Genomic DNA, 25,525 nt, shown 5'->3' with positions numbered 1-25,525 from the left:
ATAACAACCTACAGAGATTTTTAGCTGCAGTAAATAAGTACAACTTAACTCTAAATGAAGAAAAGTCCCAATACTCAGTGAAATGTATTAAGTTACTGGATTATACCATTTGCAATAAGGAGATTAAACCTGATCGTGATAGATTGGCTCCCTTAATCCCTTAATGGATATGCCTGTGCCCAGAGACACGGCCTCTTTACAGCAAGCTCTAGGGATGTTTGCACATAACTCTCGCTGGATCACCAGCTTCTCAGAAAAAAAACACCCTCTCTTGAGTAAGGGACCTTTTCCTTTATCCAAGGAAGCTGTGACAGCTTTCAACTCTCTAAAATCTGATATAACCAATGCCTCACTAGCTGCAATCGAGGATAAAATTCCGTTCAGTTGAAACAGATGCCTCTGAAATCGCAATCTTGGCTACACTTAGCCAAGCAAATCGTCCTATTGCATTCTTATCCAGAACCCACAGCCCATCTGAAAGAAAGCATGCCATCATTGAAAAGGAGGCATATGCTATTGTAGAGTCTTTAAGAACATGGTGGCATTACCTGATCGGTAGACACTTCGAAATTGTTACTGATCAGAAATCAGTTGCTTTTATTTTTGATCAGCATCATAATAGTAAGAAAAAAAATGAAAAGATTATGCGTTGGAGACTGGAACTAAGGTGTTTTAAATATGACATCATCTATCGACCTGGTAACAAAAATGCAACAGCCGAAAATGCATATCCTGACGGACGCGAAACCACTGTTTCTTTAAGACACTTAGCTCCAAGAAGGGATGAGGACTCTACTTGCGACGATGAGTCGAATCATCTTTCCCCACCCCGTCAGAATATCAAACCAACTGATGATCAACCAGAACACACTACGACCCAACACACTATACTGGAAAAATCTTCATCATCGCTCAGCTCTCCAGAATATCATAAAGGAACCCCACGCAATAGTAACGCAGAATCAATGAATGATGAAGTTGTCTTTCGCTCTACTAGAGAAAGGCGCCAACCATCCTATCTGGCTGACTATGTAACAGGCTGAGAGCTACAATCTTGTTATAGACTAAAAATTAATTAGGAGGGGGTGAATGTAATATAATACTTGTTTATGCTATTTGGCAATACTGATTTTAGCTAAATTAATTGGCAACAATAGCTTTTGTTCTTTTGTCATTTTATGTTTGAAGAAAGCCTAGTTAATTTATCTAGCTTGGTTTTCAGTAAATAAAAGCTTTATTCTTTAAGCCATACTTACGTTGTAATGATTATTTATAACAGGAGGTAAAAAAATAAGCTTATTTGAATGGATTCTTATGTTTTTTAGATTGCTAGTTTAAAAGAAAATTAAAGTTTTAGATAAGGTGAATAGGATTAATCAATGACATAAATAGTTTTAATTAGAAGTCAAAACAATATATTAATGATTAAGAAATCAGCATCAGATAGCGGAAAACTTTATAACAATTCAGGTTTTTTTAGCCCCCCCCCCCCCCCCTTATTTATTTGCAAAGCATAGTGAAATGATGTTTCTAGTAGAAAGACATTGCTGTTTCAAAAGCTAAGAAATAAAGCTCTTAACTTTAGAAAGTGTTCCAAAAAATGTTTCCCCCCCTTCTCTTAGTAATTATTCGGCCGAATATTTTAAAGTTAATGCTAATGCATTCAAAAAAATAATTAATTTGCTCTGAAACATTTTTTTATAATGTGATCTAGTGTTTTAAGCTGTTTAATGCACAGAAATGTGCTTTAAATGCAACCTGTGCTTTGTTTTTAGACAAAAACAATTAACTATTCGGTGGAAAAATAGCCGAATATTCGGTATTCGGCCAAATTACTATTCGGTATTCGGCCAAATTACTATTCACTGCGTTCGTTAAAGATTTTAATTTATTGAGGTTACTACACACATTTTGACCATTTACGGGCAAATGCTGTGCCAGTTGACCCACAAATCTGGCCTTAAATGTTTCTTTTCTTTTTTTTTGAAGAAAGTGGATACTGAGAAACATTGTAAAATTCTGAAAGCAATTTCAGTGCAGATTAGAGAGATTAAAACTAGTTTGAATAACTTTTTTAGTAATGGCCGAATGTTTTTATAATGTTGTGAGGAAAAACATATTAATAAAAGCAAGGAAGTACGAAGGTCGCGGGGAGGGGGGGAGCTCGAGCCCCCACTTGCCCTTTCTTATGGGCACCCATGCACATCACTCTGGTCTGAAAATGTCTTTTGCAGCTGTTATATATATATGTTCTTATTAAAATCAAAAGAAAGCATCACCATGAATTAACCAGTTTAATAGGATCATTAAAGATTTATTCAAGAATATTTGTTCCTAATTTTAAGACATGCTATAAAAAATTTTCACTTTTTAAGCTGCTCGTTGTAATGCATGCAACCACGGTATAAAAAATAGAAGAAGAAAAATCGTTAATTATCCTGCTATACTGAAAACGAGTGTAGATCTGATGACTTACGTGATAGCATTTCAGTAATAATATTAATAACCAAAAAGAGAGGTGGAAACTGATAACTGATTTCGTCGAGTCTCTAAATCCCGGCATTTGTTCAAAATGAGATATTTATAATTTAACAATGGTTCGACAGTTTTTTAAGTAGCGATTTGGAATACCTAAGACTTTCAAGAATGCAAAAAATATTACACAGCATTAACAGTATGAAACATACAAATGATGGTATTCAAGAATGTGTGAAATCTTCTACGCAAATGAAAACAACAGCAGTTAAAATTCCTAACTTCAAATTGTAGTGCTAACATTTTTATATTTTTCAAAATAAACTGATGTTAAAAAGAAAACACATTTCTCATATGGGAGGAAGGTTAGAACTTACGATTTACTGACGACAGCTACTACAACATTTAGTTACGTGAAGATTAGAACATAAAATTAAATCTCCTTTTTCATTTGGCTTCTAGAATAGATTCTTTCCCCCCCAACAAGCCGCAATGTATACAAAGCCGCAGAACGAAGCAGAACACGTGCTACATCACATGATCAAGCTCTTTCGACTATGGCGCTTTCCTATTGGTTATCCTTCTTCGATCATTTGTAGCCAATAAAAGCCAGATAATACATAAACAAAGCAACAAACTCAGTCGTCACCCAGCTAAATTTTCTAAATTTAGTTAATTAATCCCCCAAATCTTTCTCACTTTCAATTATTATAAAAGTAACTACTTCTTTTCAAAAAACCAAAAGGTATGCTTTTTTCCAACTTCAATCTATTGATTAGAAATGTGTCATTCCATGTTTCCTGTACTTTGACAAGTGATTAGTGCTATGTTGCAAATTAAAAAAAACAGCCACTAAATTTTAATTACTTTATGTTGCATTTGTTTTCATATTCTTTTTGTTGTTTAAATATTAATAATAAGCTGAAACCTTTTGTTTTGATTGGTTTTATATTTTAAAATAAATGATGTCATATCTGAGGATTTGACGTCACTTGTCAACAAATGTCTTGTTTGGGAACAAATTTTGATATAAAACGTAGAAATTGCGTCTTAGTGTGTCGCAGTTTCGTTTATTTCAACATTCAATGAACGAAGTTTAATCGATCCGCCTGCTTGTGTTTTTTTATTTGAAAAAAATTGTCCGATATTTGAAATGTATTAATTTGACGTTCTTTAGTACTGATACATAATAAGGTAAGACATTTGCACATCGATTGGGTATGTTTTTCCAATTTGAAACCTTCAATAAAATTTTGAGCTGAAATCTTTATTTACTAATTCCGAATTACTTACATTCTTTTGTGTCAAAATAAGTCAAGTATTGATTCAATAGGAAGAAAGAAGAGGGTCATCTGCAAAAACTCGAGGTTTATGAATGTAAAACCTAAGCTTTAAATCAACCTAATTTTGCCAGATTGTCAAGAGCTTTGCATTGAGGTTAATATGAAGAAAGAATCAAAATTCTTGTTTGAAGCATGTTTTCAAAAACTAATAAAGTATATAATAAAGTAATATTAGCAAAATACAATATAGTTACATTCATCAAATGCACAGAAACGAATTCAAAATATCCTTAGTGTTCCAAAACCTGTGAAAATTGCTTCGGACCACTATGAAAAAAATTAAGTTCGGAGGACCAGTGATCGATCACAGGCCAATGAGCTACTATGAAGATTTTGTGAAAAAAATAAGATGCTAATAAAACCGCTATAAATTTGTGTAGAAACATGTTTAATATTTCACTCAATGTTTGGTCAATTAGTAAGTACATAGGCCTATCCAGAAAGCGGCTGCCCCCTTCCGAAATGGAAAATATTTCAAATAAAACCAGAATTTAAAAGAAAAAAGATGAATAGATCCTTCAGTTCCAAAAATCTCACGTGTAAGGTTTGGCTTGGTTTCTTGGTGATCACAGTATCAAAAAGTGATACACAATGGGAGTGGTTCATCCCCAGACATATAAATCTACATTAATGCTATATTATAAGCATACTTAATTTCATTTTTAATGACTGAATGTGTTGAAGTTTATTCAGGGATGTCCAGCCCCCCACCCCACCTCAAGAGTATAATATAATGATATCCCTAGGGCCGGGGCGTCCTTATGTGCAAAGTCATGCGACGCACGGCGGCGCTAGAGTCAAAAAGGAGCCGAGCTCTACTAATCAAAAATGTTCCAAATGAAAGGAAAAAAACTCTTACTAAAAAATTAAAAATGAATTCTTCATTATATCTAATGGTAGCCATGAAATTATACTGCTCACTGAAACATATCGAATGATCTCGTTGAGAATCTAAGAGAAAAAATTATTGACTTGTGTCTAAACATGCTATTCAAAAGTGCAATCTTCTACACTGAAAACAAGTGACTTTAATTAGATTTGCTATTCCCCATTTTGGTTCTTGCTGTGAACTATCCATATATTATAATTTCTGCAATTATAGTCTTTTTGCGATTTTTAACTCGTGGTAATTCCACTGCTTCGTGTTATCATACATTTAAAAAAAAGATAAGCACTTTTATTTGCGTATTATTACGATGTCCATAATATTTACATATTGTAGACTAGTAGACAATAATTTAGGTTGACTTTTCAGTTCTGAAAAGTAACAACTTGACCATTATTACTAGATTTTCCTCTCACTCCTTTTATTTAATTATTTGTGCATTAAATTTTAAAAAAAAAAGCTTTAGAGAGACTGTTTTCATTTTAGATAGTAAATTCAATGCATTTTGAAACGGTTCTGTATTTTAGATCTCGTGATTTTTCTGGAAATGATTTCAGTTTCAGATTTTAAGGGGAAATATATCCTCTACTTCAGTTTAGAAATCTATTCAGTACTCTGTTGTCATGTTTTGACTGGCATAAAACTTTTAATAATTATTTATCAATTAGAGATTAGAGAGATATTTAGAGTAGCGTTAACTTTGATGTTTAAAATATTTTCTTTTTCCAAAAACGCATTAGCATATCAAAGGCAATCGTCAAACCAGGCTCAGCCTGAAAAAACCTGATCGTTTTTTCGGGCAGGCATACTTGAAAAAACCCATTATCGTGGTAAAGTGGGTTTTTCAGTTTTCTACATTTTGAAACACTTACTTCAGAAACAAACTAAATATTGATCAAATGGATCATTCTACAAAAAACATGCTTTTTCAGGTCCAGGGTAGTTAGTTTCAAAAATATTTATTTTTAAACACCTTTTTATGATATTTAGAAAAGTATAACAAATTTTGAAAATGATCAATTTACAAATTTATATTGTTGTAATTTTTTTTTTAATGTTTTTTAACTGAAGGGAGTGATACTTGTATGTCTCCGTTACATGTCCCAACATATTTTCTCCCATGCACTTTTTCATTTATTTACTCAATACAAAAAAAAATATAACCGATTTAATAGTGAAATTTGAATCATTTGATGTTTTTTTTAATAGTTTAAAAGAATTATGTTAGGATAAAATAAAAAAATATATAGCATTCATAACCTTTTGAATCACTGTCTTTCTTGTATCCTCGGTTAAGAATTTAATTAAGTATTAGAATTTCCTATAGACGGCAGTACCGGCAGCTCATTACAGAGTTTTAGAATCACAAGTCAGCCCTTTTCATCTTTGGGTCTTCATAGTGAAGCTAAATAACTTAGTGTGAAAGAATTTCAGCATTATTCTCTTTGAAGTCAACTAGGTCCTTAACTTTGTGTATCCTCCATTCTTGATTTAAAAAGGAAATAATTGTTTGTGTACAAAAAAAAAAGAAAATTTTATAGTTAAAATTGAATCACTTTTTTTTAGTAAATTCTAAATAACATGTTGCATTAACCCTAAATCAACACACTGTGCATAGCAAAACATAAGTATTTGTATCCATCGTATATGAATCCTCAGTTACAGTATAGATGTAATGGAGGATATACAATCAGAAATGGAGAATATAACTTTTTTTTTAAATTCATTTTAAGAGAGATAAAGAGAGTAAGAGAACAAATTTTAATCAGTTCAAATAGTGCTCCTCATACAATATGCAAGTTTATTTAAATGAAAAATTTTAAAATGACATTTAAAACATATATTTGCAATCCGTTACCCTCCATTCAGGTCCAAAACTTTAGCTACAAAAGAAAGTTATAAAATAATCGGTTAAAAATGTAACTTTTAAAAAAATTGAAGGTTTTTTTTCATAAATTCCAACTTTAAAAACCTACGTTTTTTGTGTAATGACCCCAATACAAAGTCCCTTATTTCAATCAAAATTTTTTTTTTTTCTAATTGTTGGGGTAAAATGTTTTGATTAACTGAAACTCACCATCTTTTTTTTAACAGCAGCTCAATGCAAGAGAAAAAGTCAGATTTCAAAAGTCAATTTTGATTGCCCCCTTCCTTACATCCGTCCTTACTCGAAATAACTTCGAGATATAAAGTAAAAACGTACACTGTGTTCCAAAATTTTTTTAAATTACAGATTGTTTTCCTTTTGATAAATTAAAAGCCAAACAAATTTTTTTCCATATTACATTTTTCTACAAAACCTCCTCCCAGGTGTTAACTATATTTTGCTCGAACATTACTGCATAAAGGCGCTCAAAAGACATTTGCACAACGGCGCCGATCAGACTTAGTGCAGGCCGACCCCCCCCCCCCCCTTAAAAGACAACCGCACCCTCACTTTTCAGAGTTGAACATTAAGGATGTATTGAGAAATGATTTTTACTCAGTGGATTGATTTCTTTAACGAAAATAAAAACTAAAAATTTAAAATGTATGAACTTTTCTCCTATTATTTAATAAAAATAAAACTTGGAATTGGAAGAGGAAGTCTACTTGGGCCATCCGTCCCGAATTTCGACATCATTTCAGTAATCAGTAAGGTTTAAATCCAATTATATAGCCAAACTATATTTTAAAAAAGGAAGGAAAAAAACAAGAGCAGATTTTGTGGCGCCCTCCATGCTTTATAAATGGATTTTCAGCAGGATATTTTCCCCATAAAAACCGATTTCAGTACCACTTAGAGTTTTTAAATTTTGACATTTTTCCAAAAAGAAAAGTACTAAAAACAAGAAAATTCTAATTTCTAAGGGGGGGGGGGCTTGAGCCCCCCCCCTCCCCCACTTGCCCCACTATATGGGTGCCCATGCTTGCTTCATTTTCATATTTTATATAATATAGTACTTTCTTATTATGTGAAAAATGCAACTGTAGTGGAAACTCTGCTTGGTTAGTATTGATGTCAACTTTTGTTTTGCAAAACATTGCTCATTGAAAAAACAATAGTAAGCATTCAAATTCCATTAAAAATTAAGCAACGTGACAAAATGTTACTTAATAATGTAACCAAAAGTTTGTTTCTGCACAAAGATTTTTAGTTTAGGTTGTCAAAAGTTAAGTCATGTAAAAAAAATTTTTAATCAAAGTTCTGAAAAATTTGGTTACAATTTACCTCTTCAATTGTTATCTATCAATTTCGTTTAAATGTTTAATGAAATAAAAACATTCGGTGGATTGAAGAGCTGTAAAAGGCCTTAAATAACACAAACTGTTTTCTAAAACTTGTGTCATTTGTGAAGAAAAGAGCATACAAAACAGAGAATTCAAGTTCATAGTACTACATTAATATCCGAACTGGAAGTATATTATGGACAGTGCTGAATCTTTCAATTTTCTAAGCCAGCGCAAAAGCTTAGAACTGCTACCCCTTACTCATCTTCCTCCAAGTTTTCGTATGAAGTTCCCCCAAAACAAAGAACAATAGGTGAATTTGCTGCCCTCTAGAAGTTGCTGCCCAAGGCTAAGGGCTTGCTGCCTCTGGTTGCATATGCATTTTTATGCAGATTAAAAGAGCTCATTTTACTATCATATTTAAATATCAATTTGCTGATCTTTCTGAAAAAAAAAAGAAAAAAGACTTGTTTTATGATAATTTCTTTTTCAGATCAAAATGTGGGGAAGTTTTAAATCATATTTTGGCCAATACAATCAAAGTGAAAAAGTTAGAACAAATGAAATAGATGAAACTGAAGGCTGGGTGTTCGTTGATATCACAGGTATGGTCTCTTTGTTTGAAAAAAAAAATATATTTCATTTATTTAAATGATGTAAAATTCTTAAATACCAACTGCTTTTTTCAATTTCTAAATCCTTTTTTCATGTGCAAAAATCATTTTTAGATTTATTAATTAAATATGGCTATGTATTGGTTATATATTATTGCTGACTTCATTATCAACAAATCATTCTCCCAAATGACAATTTCAAAACTTTCATCCACTGAAGTGTCTATTTTGTCAGTTTATTACGTCATTGACATGCCCCATGGAAAATGAGAAGGCAAAAATATAAAAGAATAAAAAAGTTCTCCTGCTGTTTGTTGTATAAAATTTTAAGTACTGTCCTTTGAAGAAAAAAAAAGATCTTTTTGAAACATATGCATGTGATAATGCCCCATATTTGCACCTTCGAATCGTTCTCATGCTCTGCTCTTCTTTCCTTTCATCAGTCCACGGCCTCCGTAGTTATTGTCCGTTTTCCACGAGACAGCACTCTGCCCTGCCTTCTTGAACGCAGAGTTCAATTTTATAATTTTATGCCGTGGCGATTGGTAAACAAATCACTGTGCTTGTAAATGAGGCAACTAGATAACCTTGTACAAAAAAAAAGTCTTAGTGTCCTTTACATCACTTGCTTCACTTGTCTATTTCTACTTTCATTATTCTTACATTTTAAAAACTGCTGCTTTTAGGACAAAATGCTATGATGCGAATATGCCTTCTGCCGAAGACAGTACAATAGAATCATTGGATACCACGTGATGAGGCGGAGTCAAGTGCCTTCTTGTGGAAAATGGACAATACCCTTGACCTAATTTCTCATGGAGGCATTGATGCTTCTCCCTTTTTGTTTTTTCTTGTTTTCTCTCTTCTAGTAGTTTTAATACTTCCCCCTGTAAAATATTCTGTGGGATTCTACTTTTCTTTCCTCGCAAGCAACTGATACTTTTCTCGACTGTTGGTAGGTTCTCAGTGTTCTGGTTTGCGTTTTTTCCGATTTTATTTTATGGTAAAGATTTCTGGATTAAACCTCCCTCCTCTTATTATATTATTCTATAAGATTATCATGATTTTCTGGGTAAGTTATAAGTTGAGTTGTTCAACTTCTACGGGTCCCAAAATGCTTGTTTGTGGTATTAAAAATCAAGCAGATTTTTTGAGACCTAGAAATTGTTGTGTGCCACAACTCTCTTCCAAAAACAGTTTACCTTCAAGTTTTTTTCAAATGGTATGAAATATAGAAGGGTCTAACTTAATATAATAAACAACACATTTGCGGCAACTTGTTGACACCAAAGTCAATGTAGGTCACAAAAAGTGACACTTTTGAAGTTTTTTAGCATTTTTGAGGTCTAAAAACAGCTTGCACCTTTCAGTTGCCACGGTAAAAGTAGTGTCATCTGAAAGGAAGTATAAGCACTTTTAAAAAATATAATTTTTTATGGCAAGTTCAATGTGCTTTCAGTTACATTAAACAGAAGTACAGAAAATGTAATATTTTATCGATCTTCAAATTGTCGTAACTTTTTGTGCGAACAACGTATTGAAATAATTTTTTGCCATTATTATGCTCTATTATGTGTCTTAACGAAACTGTACAATCTATTGATGATTGATGCAAAATGCTTTAAGAAAATTTTAAACTTAGCCTATTCCTGTAGTCTGGACTTTTTGCTTTTTGATACTACCTACCCAATTTACTCTTACGCTAATCATAAGGTTCGCAATATAAAGTGATATCTTAATGCTCTGTTACCCAAAAATGATAATTGTGATACTTATTTAGTTTTACATATGGCATTAATAACATTTAAGTGATACTGGGGTTGGAGCTTAAAAAATTTATTTGATTCATTAGAGCATCATGTGTTACATATTTAGAACAGTCTTTTCCCTGTTAAAATGCTATTCCATTTTTAAAATGTATGTAATAAATGTATGTAATGTAAAATGTATGTAATATAAATAAAATATTTTTTAAAAAAAAGCCAAAAAGTGGTAAAAGAATCAAGTCTTCTTTGTACAAGGAGACTTGATCCCAGTCAGCAGGAGATTTCATCCTGGGGGGTAAAAGAGTCTTATTTGTATTTTAAATGCAAGTCGAACATTTATTATTGTGACATGGTTATTATTTAGCCATTGAAAAATAAACACCGTTGATCATGTGAAATTAAAAACTGAAACAAAACAAAAACAATAGCTAGTAAAACTTATATTTAACAAACAAAACTATCTAATAGGAAACAGGGTTCATTGATTTAAATCAGCTTGATTTGAATCACAATTTAAATCAAGTGATTTAAAAAAAATAAATAAATAATTGGTGTAAATCAATGATTTGAATTAAGTGATTTTTTTAATAAAATCATTGGTTAAAATCAGTTGATTTAACTTTTTAATGAGTTTTGTATATTTAGAATGTGTTGCTCTAAATTTAAGTATACTGTATGATACAATCTTAACTTCAGCTGGCAAAACTATATAGATCCCTCTTTCTGTGTGGGTAACAGATTTTCAGACTCTTGCAATATTGCTTTTAGTTCAGAACAAATGAAATTAGCAGTTTTTCTTATACACCATGACTAATAAAGTTAAGAAAAGTATGAGTAATTGTTCAACATATTATTTTAACACTAAAAACATACATGATGATGATGATAGAAACCTTATCTTTAAACAAAGCATAAAACAAAATTACATCGTATGTAAACATTCTAACATATTTATAACTCTTAAATATTTATTGAATATTTAAGAACCTATTCTAATTTTAAGAGAAAGCTGAATGGATTCATTAGTTCAGATTGTTTTATTTTCAAGGTCTTTAGCCTTCTTCATCCAATTTGAACACTTGTATCCATTTTAGAACTTTTGTTGGCTCTACGCTGATACACATAGAAAACTGCTAAATTTTAAGAAAATTTTCTTCTAAAAAGTATGAAAGTTATAGTTCTGGGAAATAATAGTACCACTGTTTCCGAGAATTATATTTGAAGAATTTGGTTGTAGCTGGGGGAGGGGGGGGGGAGTAAATGTTAAACTTAATTTGAATCATGCATTTGTATTAAGTGTATTAAGCTGTTCTACTTATACCTATTTTTAAAAAATAGCTACTCCCATGAAATGAAAATAGCTAAAAAGTTGCTATTTTCATCTATTGTATGTTTATATATGCAGGGTTGCCAACTGCTCCGGGATTTTGTGGAGGAGCTCCTCAAAAATAGCAAAACTTTGCAGCTCCTCAAAAAAGTTCTTTTGCTTTGCATTTCCCGTCCGAACGTTTTCAAGCTTAAATTTTAGCTTAAATTCAAGCATATTTTATCATGAAATATGGGAAATTGAAGATGTTTATACTCAAAGATTGAAAGTGTTAAAAGCTGTTTTATCAATTTAAAAATAATTATTTTTATACCAATGCTTAAAATGATTATTAAAGCTGTAAAACAATTTTAGATAAGTGGTTTCAGTTATTTTTATTGATTTTTATACAAAATACCGAATTGCTCAGCAAATTTTAAATTGCTCCTCAAAATCACCACAGATGCTCCTCAAATAGTTTCTCCAAGGTTGGCAACCTTGTAAATGTAAAATTAATACCTACAAATTTTTGAAAATTAAAAAACTAATAGTCTGATTTAAATCAAAAAATCAGATTTTTTTTTTTTAAATCAAACTCTGATAGGATATAACTAGTATTGCTAAAGAAACTAACACTTTTACACCAATCATGAACAGCAAAAATTTAAATAAGAATCCCTGAAAATTTTCCTGATTTGCCTTATAATTCCTAATTTATCCCTTAACAAACTCCAAACTTTTCTTGTATTTGTAAAATAATTCCTAAGTAACTTTTCTCAATGCAGTATCTTTTTTAATCTGTAATAACCTTTGTTTCTTAAAAAAAAAAAAAAAAAAAGAGTTGAACACTTTTTTACTATTCACAAAGGTCACACAAAGAGCAAGTTCATATTCATCATTTCTGTTAATAATTTCTCTTATTTTATGGATTTTGAATTATTGAACGTGGTCAATGTTAGTCAATGATGTGACTGAAAAAAAAAACTTGGGGAACGCACCTTTTTATTACGCACTATCAGTACCCGCACAGCAGTGCCTGTGCTAAAAATTTAATGGAAGTCCGTTGAATAAAAAAAATTGACACCCCCTTCCCCTCTGGTGTGAAATGATCATTTTTTCTTTGCATAAAATGCATATACACCTTTTGAAAAAAAATTTATTAAAGTTTCTTTGGAATTTAAACTTTTCGCCAAATCATTAAATTAGATTTACAGTTGCTTTAAAACTATTTAGCGAATGAAGCGGCTTTTACTGAAATTTAAAATATTTCGCCAAATAAACAAAAACAAAAAAAAAGACATCAAATAATATCTTTCAATTGTAAAAATAGTTCTGCAACTCTATTGTTTATCGCCAAACTTGCCCAGCAACCAAGCTATCAGAATCCACCCCTCTAACGAAAAAACAACACCATCCAGTGGAACATTCAAAAATCATCATCAGAAAAAAAGAAGAAAAAGTCGTGCATTTCACTCGGATAAAAACAAATCAAAAGTCTCTTTTCTTTCAAAACAAATCGCCAAAACAATGAATTACATTTACGGTTGCTTTGAAACAATAATCCTAGACTGAACTGCTCCACGCCTAATGCGCCAAGCGACCACACAACCGGAACCCAGCCCTTTTGCGAGTGACGTGGATGTTTTTTCTTTGGCAAAATAATAAATGTTTCGCCAAACAAACAAAAAAGTAAAAAATCACATTAACATTAGCTTTCAAATCTTATATTATGAGAACTGCATTGCCCACCTTGAGAATATAAGTTGTGTCAAGTGATGTATATTCAACAATCAGGCTTAAATTTAAAAAAAAAAAAAAAACTCCAAGCAAAATTACCCTTCCAAGCAATGACGACACAGATATTAAAATACTTTTAAGAAATTAAAATGTAAAAGATGGATTCTCAAAGGGTAACCATGGAAACATGAAATAAAATAAGTTTAAGAAAATAAATGCAAAATAAGGAAAGAAACAATGGATTCAAAAAGCATAACCATGGAAACGCGAAAATAAAATGGTTGATAACCTGAATCAAAATGACATTTTTCAAATTTGATTTAAAAACTCTTTTAACTTTTTTTCCTTTGAAGATAGAAGCTAAGTTTTTCGACCCTAGGTCAAGAGAGATCTGGAGTAAAAAATGTCGCTTTTTCCAACAGTGTCAAAAAGAAAACTGTGGCACAATCCCTTCACTTTTTATTGATAAATTTAATGAAGAAAGTAGTGCCTAAATTTCAGCTAAGTCTAAAAAAGTTCGAGCTAAAAACGCAAATTACTCCCGCCATAATTAAGTTAGAGCATTGAAACAAATTGTTTAGAACGCGGAAAATTCTACCCTTTTCAACAATATATAATATTAATATGTAAAAGTAATTTTTCACTACCATTTCAGGAATTTATGTGAAATTTGGGCCTAAATTGGAATAAAAAAAGAACTATTGATCGGATTTTTTAGAATTATAGCCTATGTCACTCAGTAAGAAAGCACCTCTCATATAGAAGGAATTTTTCAAATAAGTGCTGTAGTTCCGGAAATTACCTCGAACATATAAAAACACACAAAAATCCGCCCTCTCTCTTTATAATATTAGTATAGATACGTGATAGTTTGTGAGGTTTTCTTAGGGGGGGGGCAAAAGAGGTCGGTTTAGATACTTTATGTGAACTTTTAATTCAAAAAGTAAGCATGGATTTTTTTTATAAGAGAAGTTGGTTTTTCCCCAGTTTACATTAAATTTGTATTAATTTATCAATTATAAACCAAACATTTCCGAGTAAGACGCCCCTCCAGCTACAGTACAGTTGGTAGTAAAAACACTTCAAAATTGTGCTTGTCTTTTTCATTGCATCTAATTGTTTCTTTAAGCAATTTGTCAGAACTGTACACAGGTGAAATTTCTCCTGTGTAAGAAACTGAGTAAGTGTTCACAAATTAGGTTGCTAAAACAAATTTGATTTTTAAAAACAAGTCATGTATGAATGGTTTGAAGTCAAAAATAAAATTGTAATGCAAAAAATATTCCAAAGGAATGATTTTTTTCCCCTTTAAACCTGTTACTTTACATAAATTAGTACATTTTTGCCTCAAATAAATTAATTAAAAGAAAGGAAAAATGACCATAAGCTTTCTATAATGTTACGTTAATGCTCCATCAAATCTTATAAGAATGTCATTTGTTATATGTGCTATGGCATAAGCATTAACTAAAAATAAAAAGGAAATACTTTTATTATAAAAAAAGTTTTTTTCATAACATCTGTTTACATAATTTATCTAAAAATGTGCTCCTTTTATAGGGAAAGAAGTTGGTAAGGACTTAATTGAAACTAGTAGTCCAAAACTCAACTGTGAATCAAGACTGAGTCCTCTACCATTGCTGGATATCAGCAATACGAGCAGTTCACAGAGCTCCCCACAATTGAGCCCGACAAAAATTGAGGAAGGTTGGTTTGTTGCACCCCCACCTTGTTTCACCTTGAACTGTCATAGCATAATAGAAATTTCTCCTTTGGAAGATTTGCTAATAGAACACCCGAGTATGAGTGTTTACAGCCAAATTCCAGAGTTCTCATATGATGATGACGAGAAGAGTGATAATAGCAATGAAGTAACTAGTCAATCAGAAACTGAAATCAAAGCTGAACCACGCACAAATGAAGTTGGGAGGGATGTCTTGATGAATCTCTCTGCCAAAACAACTTCTAAAGATACTGCAATAAGCACTAAATCACTTGATCTCAAAGGTACGCTAAGGATTTGTTTATTTAAAAGCATGTTGCCTGTGAATTGATTAGAATTTTAGATGAAGTAAATATTTGCTAAAAATAAAATGTTTTTGTCCTTTTTGCATACATGCAATTTTAAAGCATAATTTGAATTAAATTTGAAGCTGTTTTAAAAAATGCCAACCATGCTTTAAATGCCAACCATGTAACAAAATTTGTTTTTCCTGTTTCATGTTCCTGTGTTTCTTCCGTAAAATAGCATTTCTTCAAATTCACTTAATTTGCAATAGTTATATCTATGCATCTACTCATGTTTATGCATAGTATCATCTTACACTATTTTTTAGAAAAATATCAATTTTTAAACCAATTTTGTTCTCTACAACTTAATTTTACCTCCTTTTGAATTTTTAGTCTCGATTTATTGGCATTTTAGAAATTATTTGGAGTTATATGTATCTAATAGTCAATATTACACTTAATAAAGTAGTATTATTTCTTAGCAATCCTTTTAACAAGCATAATTTTTGCTTCTCGTATAATTTCAATTTGAAATAATGTAAAACCATCACTCTGTTTTTAAATATAGCAACAGATCTCAGCCTTTTATTATTGCACATTATGCATACAGCAAAGCAACAGAAATTGGCTGTACAGCAAATTACATCAATGTTTGCAAATGTGAACAATATAACTTGCTAGCTTGAAGAAAAGGCTTTTTGTTTTGCTATTGTTTTTCATAATTGTTTATTTACATGATCCACATTTATTATTACACTGATATTTTATAAGCTTTTAGTTTTTGTAAAATATGCAATGTTTGTTTTATCATTTCTCTCAAATACTTACGGAAAAGTGTTTTCAGAATATTCAAAATTAGGACTTGAAAAAAACTGTGGTCTGCAGGTATTGAACCACAAAAACATTCATCAGATCAGCAAAATATAAATACTAGGTACTAGTTAATTTATATTCCTGTTTTCCTTTCAAAAGTTACAAGCATGATTTTTTTTTTTTTTTTTTAATTGAAATAATGCAGAGAAAACTTGCACTTAAGATGCTAAAACTCAATCAGATTGTAACTTCATTCCATTGCTACATGCTTAGCAGGATTGCAGGGTGGTATCCAGAGGGGGAGGGGCAACAGGCCTCCCCTTCCCCTCCAAAACCCAAAATGTGTTGTACCATAAAATGGAAGAAAGTTTTTTTTTTAATTTCTAATGTCAGAAAAGGAAAATATCAAAGTTTTAAATAATAAAGTACAAAATTTTGTAACTATTAAATGAGTGAAAATTTGAAGAAATACAGAAAAAGCAATTCTATTTCTCATTAGCTGTAAAGCATACTTGAAATTTAGGCCCTCAATTAGGACTTCCTGCTCTCTTTCCCAATTCAATTCAGGGCCAAGGCAGGCCCCTTGTCAGTTTGGTAAACTTACCTTCCTCCAGGGGCGTGCACAGAAATTTTCGGGCCCCTCTCCATATTGCTTAAATCTGTTTTCACCCCTAGTTTTAAGAATATTGGGCCAGTGTTAGCACTCAACTATCCGTAACCTGGGTTCCAGGGACCCATTAATGAAATAGATTTGGGTTCTTTGGTGGAAAAAATGAGTATCTTAAATTTTAAACAGAAAATCTTAGCATATAAATGAATAATATAAAAAAAATTATACTTGGGGGGGAAAAGGTATGAAATAAAATAAATTACTTAATTTTGCCTTAATTTTTTGTGGTTATCATTGTAAAATTATTTTCAAATCATACACTTGCAAGAAACTATTTGGTCAGTTACAATGAGATTAACTCAAAATTTATTTAAAAAAGGGATTTTACCATAAAATAAAAAACAAGTGATTCCAATTGATCAAACAAAAAATACTCCCTTAACCTTTGTTTTTCTGGAAAAATTTTTTTAGTGAAAAAAGTGAACAGCCCCCCCCCCCCCTCCTCCCAATTATCACTGACAGTTAAATAATAATGAAAACAAAATTGCAAGCGAATGAACCCAGTGGAAAAATTGCGATCACAAAAAAGAAATATTTTCTCATATGAGTGTGAAAATTGCTCATTTGCAATTTTAAATCAGTATATTGGCTTTTGTTCTATTTTTAAAATTGCGCGATCGATTAATACCCGACTTTTGCAAGTTCAAATAAAAAATCCCATCAGAAAGAGATGAATAACTAGAAAAAGAACAAGTTTGAAGTGCTTTTGTATAAAATTCAAGTATTCATAAGCAATTTAACAAGAAAATTGTAAAGTTCAGAGCTTTGTGTTTAGCAAGATCGGGAAAATGTTCGCATTTTTTTTTCTCCCCTCCTTTTATTGGGGATGCGTCATAATGATTTTCAAAAGTAATTCTGGTTACATGAATGCAAAATAGCTATATTTTTACTGTACAGTTGTCTTGTATTAATCCTGAAGATTGCATTGAAACTATTGATGTAAAATACCTGGGTATTTATTTTTAGGGGTAAATACCCAGGGTATATACCCGGGTATTTATTTCAAAAATTTATATTCAACTAAAATACTTTTCTGTCTGTATTCCACTATGTATATATATAACCAACCATACAAAACAAAATTTTGCCCAAAAATTTGTATTTTGATCACATATTTAAAGAATTATTGTGTGAAACAACTTAGCAATCTAATATGATATTCACATTAAATGCATTGGATATGCTTAATCAATGTCTCCATCTTTCTTTTTTGGTTTTTCACTTTTCAAAGCAAAATTTAAAGTTTTACCCGTACAAATACAAAGTGAGTGACAAACTAACGCCTCCTAAATACTAAAACCTATCGCGTTCTCCCTTCTAACACAGAGCAAAATGATCCCAGTAAGCATAATTTCGGCTGTTGCCAACTATCGAAGGTCGAAAGCATTAAAAATTAAAAGCGGAGAAAACAATTCGTTAACTTCTAAATCTAAATTTTAAAATTAACCAATTAACGATTTGATTTGAATTGTTTGGATCCTTCGTCATACCAACACCATCCATGTATTGCTGTCAGGTAGCGTTGTTTGTGTACCGGCGGATTATCACTTTTAAAGCAAATGTGATAGGCATTTAGTATTTAGGAGGCTTTGGACAAACTTATCACAAATCAAAGCCAAAACTAACTAGTAGCATGATATTATGAAAAATCAAAGATGATAAATTGCGCTAGCGCCATCTATGTAAACTTAAATCCCTTTGCTTTACCCCTTAAAAAATTACATTATCCTGCCATCCTATTTAAGTTTTAGAATAGTTCATTCTAAATTCTGAGTTTTTTTTGATAAGATTTCATTACACCTTTAATTAAAAAAAATTATAATATATAAATTTTTATATTTTTAATCTTTCATTTTACAGTTGTAAAAACAGTTTTAAGTTTAAAAAGAGAGTTTTACTGTTTTAAAAAGAAAATTATCACCTTTTGATACCACTTTTTTTTTTTTTTTTGCAAAATGCGCAATTACTAGGGGATTTACCCTGAGGGGAAATACCCAAAAAAATATTTGTCTTCCCACCCTACATCACTAATTGGGTGTATTAAAAATAGTTCGAATAAATTTTCATCATGAAGTACCGGGGAGCAAATGCAAATGAGCAAGGCAACAGAAAACAATAGTTTGATTTTGATTTTTGCTTATTAATGTGAAAACTGTTTCTATATTTGCCATGTTATCACTTAAAGAGCAATAATATAAATAAATGAATAACATCATAGTCTTAATAACTTCTCAGTAAATTCTTCCAAGCATCCCTCATGCTTACCTTTTTTTTTTTTTTTTTCATTTTGGATATGACTAACCTAGATTGTGATTTTGAAATCCTGAAGTCTATCATTGAATTGCTTATACTTGTCCAATTATGACATTGAAAAGAAAGATTCTTTGGTTCATGATATGTTTCTTTCGTAATTTCATCAAGTCTTCCAATAAAAAATGTTATGAACTGTATAATACATATGTATGTATCAGTTTTACCAATTATTTCATATTTAGATTTTTAAAAAAAAATTCCAACTCACTTTTTGCAATTTTTTTTTTGTAAAATACCCAGTTTTTGGGTATTTACCCTGGCCTTGGGTAAATACCCGGGTAAATACCCAAAAAATATTTACCTACCCACTGGGTATTTACCCGATCCACATCACTAATTGAAACCACTCTTACTTTTAGTCTTTATTGCTGTTTTCAAGAATTTCCTCAAGATAAAAGTTGAGGGAGAGCTTATTCTTAGAATACAGTACAATGGACTATTTGTGAACTTGCAATATTTTGCTCTCTGAGCTCTGCCCAGGAGGTCACTGTAAGCTCCAGTCTTATCACTAAAATTCCATTGACTAGTCAACAATAGGTGTGTGTTTGAATAGCTGATAAAGAGATAGGGTCATTTTAATCCCTTTCTGTTAATTCTCCTGGTCATTAAAGCTTAAAAGCATTTACTAAATAGATCTTTAGCATTTTCTTTATTTTTTTCTGGTTCTTAATTTTTGGGTTGTCTGAGTCCCTGGAATCCGATTTTTCGCGGAAGTTGATTTCCTTTCCCACGAATTTGCGTAAAAAACCCGCTATAGCGCGTAAACCTGAACCCTGTTGGGCCCTCTTCAGGCTCGGGCCAACAGGTGTCCCTTCTCCGCCATGTGCACACCCCCGCCCTTTTCTCCCTAAAACTCTTATAAAACTTACACTGCACCGATTTCGAGCTGGGGGCTCACCAAGGGCTGGGCCCCTGATTTCCGATTAGACTAGTATCTGGTTACCAAGATGTGCCAAATTCAGCTCCTTGATACATCCTGAGTAAAAAAATGCAAAATTCATGAGTCTCACGTTTTTGTAGCATATTTTTCAACATCAGTTTTTGTGACTGATATGTTCCATGTCTTGCAATTTATTTAATACCGAATTCAGTATTTTGGAAGTTCTTTTGTTATTGCTTGTTTTTATCTTACTTCTACTGCATACTGTTAATATTTTAAGCGTGAGAAAAAAAAATCCACTTACTCTACTCTATTTCATTTTCTGAACTACTTGTGATTGAAAAAAAGTTTGTTTTGAGAATTATTGTGTTGCATTTATTTTTAACTTAAAACGGGTGTGTCTTACAAAGTTATAATCATTTTGTAAGACTGTGCAATCAACCTCTGAAAAGTGCTTTAAATAATTAACTGTTCTAAAGTCTTTGAAAATTATTTAAGTTTTTGAATTCCTTGAGAGGTTCTTTAATTTTGTCTATTATCAAGAAAATAAAGTATGAATTGTCCAAATGGCCAGAATGTTACTCTTTTGTTCTTATTTTTTGAATGTCTACACCATTTCTTTTCAACCATTTTGTACACTTTTTATACTGTGGGGCATTTGATAAAAAAGGGGAGGGGGGAGTGATCAAAAACAAACTACACTGAAAGCCGATATAAGCAAATGACGATGTGCTTCTCTTTTCTCCTCTCTCATTTTACCTTTATGTCGATTACTGCCAACGATTTGTTGAGCAAGCAATTTATATTTTGATTGGTTTGATTTTAAAAAGAATGCATAACTTTTAAAAGACTTTGTTTGTCTATTTTTCTTCATATTTTTTTAGTCCCAGTTACCCCATATAAGGCCTCAAAATATGGATTTTTATACCTATTTTTCAAAAAAAACTACCGGGGGAGAGACCCTGAACCCCCTGAAATTATGCATGTTCTACGTACGACTTAAAGGGACACTCCCCTGTTATCCTTAACACCATAAAGTGAATAACAAAATATTAAGAAATTAAAATAAAGTTCAACAGTGGAATCATTAAAAATCAAGACAAAAAATATCTTCTATGTTAAATATTTTTATTCCTATGTCTGTGTCTATATGAAATAATGTATGTGTGTTAGGGCAATATGTGAATTCGGGCCCTTCCCGAAAAAAATTTCTGGATATGGCCTTGCACGAGTCACAATATATTATGCTGAGGTTTTTTTTCTGCATTTCAATGAAACTCTTCAGTTAAAGCAAATGATTTATTACATGTGAAATATTTTATTCATTATATTTTGAATAAATGATAAATGCATTTGTTCAATTTGTTAGTATGAAGCATATAATGTGGTTTTCTCCTTCAGTCAAAAGTGCTACTTTTAGTCACTGAAATTCATAGAATAAGCAAAAAAAAAAACATGGAACAAGAAACACTTTCATTTTCCCAACACTTAATTTTTAATTATTTTTTTAAAATGTTCAATTTTGAAAATAAGGCGTGGTTTTTATGACATCACAAATGATGTACTTTGGTGCATCTGTTTACCATGTTTCCACGTTATAATAATCAAGAAGCGAATTAAATATATTGCTTTACGCTTGCTATCAAACATATCGTTGCCAACACATGTGAGTAAAGAAGTGAATTAAATATTGTGCTCTGTGAATGGCAACAGTAAATGGCATTTCATCATTTGTGATGTCATCGGCAGAAACGTAAACAATGAAAGTGCACCGATTAAAATAATTAATAAAAACATCAAACTTTAAAAAATGGTCAGATTCTATATTTTTAAACGTGCTCTTTCAGAAAAAAATACTTTTAAAATTTTGGAAATGGCCCCATTGTTTAATACTATGCTTTGGACATTTCAGATCTCATCAATCAGAATGAAAATATAAAACCAGCCCAACAAGCTAAATGGGTGAGTGAGCAGTACAAACTCTGTCCATCATACATCAATCGTCAAAATAGAGTTCATCGCTATCAGTCCAGGAAACATCACAATCAAAAGAAGAAAAGCATTGCCAAACCTTTTGCTGAAAAAGGGAGGCATAGTTTCTGATAATTGTTTACAATATAAGTTTCCTTTGTTAATGTATTTTAAGTGGTTTTATGTAGGTAATTGTTGTTTTTGACCAGAAAGCAATATTATGATGTATATTTATATGTATGTAAGCTGCTGGTAATGTTTGTACAATTTTTATGTAACAATCATGTAGCTTTTACAATCATTACAGCTATGTCACAGCCATAATTTTAATTATTTGTACAGATATTTATTTTGTTTTAAGCATGTCTTGAATTTTATTTAAAATCTGTGATCTTAATTCTAGTATTCTGTTTTGTCTAATTAAAGTAATGGGTCCACTATTATATTTATGTTGATGTATGTTTTGCATTTATCAGTTGTTTAATTTTTCAGTATATTTTAATTTCCACATTTGTTGCAATTTTTAAATTTTAATCATAGTACAAATGTTTGATTTTTCAATTTAAGCAAGATTTAACTGCATTTACAGTTTTATCAATGCAAAATTCTGCATTTAAACTCCAATGTGAAGCTTAGTCAATTTATACGAGTATGTTGTGTAAAATACACTTTTAATTTGTTCAGTTGTCAAACATTATGAATATTGTAATCTATGTGTAAATTAGAAATGTAAAGTTGTCAGTAATAATCTTTTGGATGACTTTTTCATCAAGCAGAATATTTGAAAATATTCCCCAAAAGCTTAGTTGCAGCAATAACACGACACTGCACATTTTAGATGTGAATAAATAGCTATATAAAGTAAAAAATATACTTCTTGTTATCAAATGAGCATAAGCTTAAGTGTATTACATTATTAAAAAATGTTATTTTTAAAATTTTGCGGCCACCAAACGTTGTTATTCAAAAAATCAAAATTAATATTCTTTGTTCAAGAAAATTATTTGTGAAAACATACTGGAGGGCCGAATAATGTTTTCAGAAACAAATTAAAAAATTTAAGTACAAGAGCTGGGGCTTCCATGTCTTTTGTTTATGATATAACTGCTTTCAGCACTTGTAGGTCATAGTCCAAGAAGGATGTTGTTGACTGACATACATGTCTCTCAGACTCCTTTTGAACACAAATAAAAATTAACCGAGTCTCATAACGCCATGAAACGGCTGGCCTGTTCATAATGCTAAATTTCACTTAAACAGTAGTTAAAACCTCTTCATAAACTTTCTATTTAAATATACTGAAAAGTCCATGTTTCTGTTGATAATTACAGTTGAATTCTTTTTACAAATTGCATTGAAAGTTTAATTACTTCATTACATTTTATGAAGTCTTAAATAACAATGGCAGTACAAACATCAACATTGCCTTGAGTAAAGAACAAGATAATTTCATTTTAAAACTTACATTCCTCTCCTTCCCACACACACATTTTTAAAAAATCATCATTTTATCAATTGTATTGTTTATTATTATTATTTTGAATTTCAATCATATGTGTTTATGCTCAGTGTTCAAAACTATCACATTTTGATATATTGTCGCCTCAGAGCAACAGTAAGATACAAAGGCGCCCATATGGGGGGGGCAAGGGGGGCTTAAGCCCCCTCCCCTCCTTTGAAATTATAACTTCCTTGCTTTTAGCACTTTTTTCTCTGCAAAAATTTAAAAACATTTTTTCTTCAGCAATTAATGAATAAGTTATTAAAAATGTCAAATTTTAATAACTCTAATCTGTACTGAAATCAGTTTCTATGGGGAAAATATGAGCCCCCCCCCTTTAAAATTTTGAATATGGGCGCCCTAGGTAAGATATCTAATCCCAGAAGTAACACTAAGATGTCTTATTGTTGCTCTGAAGCAACAATATATCCAATATTTACAATCAGCACAAACATAAGTCTTCAAAATAGTAAATGCATCCTTTAATCACTCTTTATTTTCTTTTATATTCTTAATATGATATGTATACTTAAAATTAAGGTTTCTTTTGTTATTTATATCTAATATTTCATTTATCATTTTTATTAATTTTAATAGAGTTAGTACAGCATTAGCTATTTTAATAATTTTTCTTCTTTAGCTACTTATACAGTTAATGATTCAGAAATAAAAATATGCATTAGTTGGTATACAGTCACAAGACATTTTCTGGCCAGCGTTTTATGTTTAACTAGGCACTTTTAATAAAATTAAAATTGAATTAAAATTGTGACATTACTAATAATTTAATAAATATAAAATAAAAGTTTAATATTATATTACTTTGCTATGTTAATGATGTATTAATACATCATAACAATATAGTACATAAATTTTTGGTTATTTTTAATAATGAATCAACAATTACTATGATTAATGTTACTTTTATATTGAAAATACCATAGTTGAAAAATTAAATATCAAAATATGAAAAATATCATGATTTTTTCAGAATAAATATTGGATATATATCATGGTATAGATATCGGCAAACCCTGATTGTGCTTATCATAATTTTTAAATTAGGTTGAAGGAAAACCTATCTTTCACATTTATCGTGAAATAGAATCATATTTTCAAGCAAGCACCTTTTCCATTTTAATGTTCATGTAACTAAAGAGTATATTTTATCTGTACCATTTATTTTTTAAGCACACAAACTTTCATAAAAAGATGCTTGTTCTGCTTGGTAATTCTTTGAAACACTATGCATGTATCTCATAATTTATTTAACAAAATCAGAAATTAAAAAGCACTAATTATTAATGCAATGCACTGTTTTTATGTTATTAACAACTTTTGTTTTTATACAAATGTGATAAAAATTCAGAACATTATTTTTAGGCGTTCTCATGATAATGCAATTTTTTGTAATAACTATTTATTGTATATTGTCATTTTAAATAGCGTATAAAAAAAACTTTGGTATTTATATGTGTGTAACTTCATCCGGTTATATATTGTTGATTGTAGATGTGAGTAAATGTGGAGTGTGATGTAGAAGTTATTTATTTGATGTATTTTATCTCAGCACAAAATAGCTATGTAATTTAAGTTTGTTAGAAATGTGAGTGTTATTTAAACTGGTATGTAATGAATGCATTTGTGAGTTGTTAAGTGTGAATGAATGTATGATATTTTATTCTTTGGATAGATGTGGATGAGAAAATATTCCAACAATTTATCTTGTTTTAAGTACTGATAAAGTGCCTTTTACAAGAAAATAGTGTAGAAATCATGAACAATCATAGGACACATCGTAAGGAGCATTCCATACTTTTTATCCTATTATAAGATTTAAAAGCAACAAAAGATGCTTGATTTTCCAAATCAGTAAGCATCCTACAAATATTGCGTATAAAGAGCTTTCAAAGAAAGCTCTCAATGTATCCCATACATGAATTGTACATTCTTAGTATTCAATAAAATATTAAAAATGTGTTCATATGTGTTGAAATTTATATATTTAAATTGATAGTACACTCCTACTA

The 25,525-nt window shown here is 30.8% G+C and overlaps 2 protein-coding genes across 3 annotated transcripts in view; one reads left to right on the top strand and one right to left on the bottom strand.

The window, feature by feature from the left end:
* Positions 1-2,973, bottom strand: part of LOC129220547 (protein C19orf12 homolog) — a 35,080-nt gene extending 32,107 nt beyond the window's left edge. The window contains exon 1 of the mRNA XM_054854978.1: positions 2,853-2,973. The gene's annotated coding sequence lies outside the window, so the exon portion shown is untranslated. The remainder of the gene's footprint in view (positions 1-2,852) is intronic.
* Positions 2,974-3,097: 124 nt separating this feature from the next.
* Positions 3,098-25,475, top strand: LOC129221637 (tumor protein p53-inducible nuclear protein 1-like). Of its 2 annotated transcripts, none has more exons than XM_054856162.1 (4): positions 3,098-3,220; positions 8,408-8,519; positions 14,898-15,344; positions 21,936-25,475. In XM_054856162.1, the coding sequence occupies exons 2-4, from the start codon at positions 8,414-8,416 to the stop codon at positions 22,124-22,126; spliced, it is 744 nt and encodes a 247-aa protein (XP_054712137.1). In that variant the 5' UTR covers positions 3,098-3,220; positions 8,408-8,413; the 3' UTR covers positions 22,127-25,475. The 2 variants fall into 2 exon arrangements, with proteins under 2 accessions (XP_054712137.1, XP_054712138.1); XM_054856163.1 differs by lacking the exon at positions 3,098-3,220 and adding an exon at positions 3,533-3,669.
* Positions 25,476-25,525: the final 50 nt, after the last annotated feature.

The sequence above is a fragment of the Uloborus diversus genome, chromosome 4 (assembly GCF_026930045.1).
Source record: "Uloborus diversus isolate 005 chromosome 4, Udiv.v.3.1, whole genome shotgun sequence".
NCBI lineage: Eukaryota > Metazoa > Arthropoda > Arachnida > Araneae > Uloboridae > Uloborus > Uloborus diversus.
Note: the sequence above shows the minus strand (reverse complement) of the source record. Positions and strands in the feature narration are given on the sequence as shown.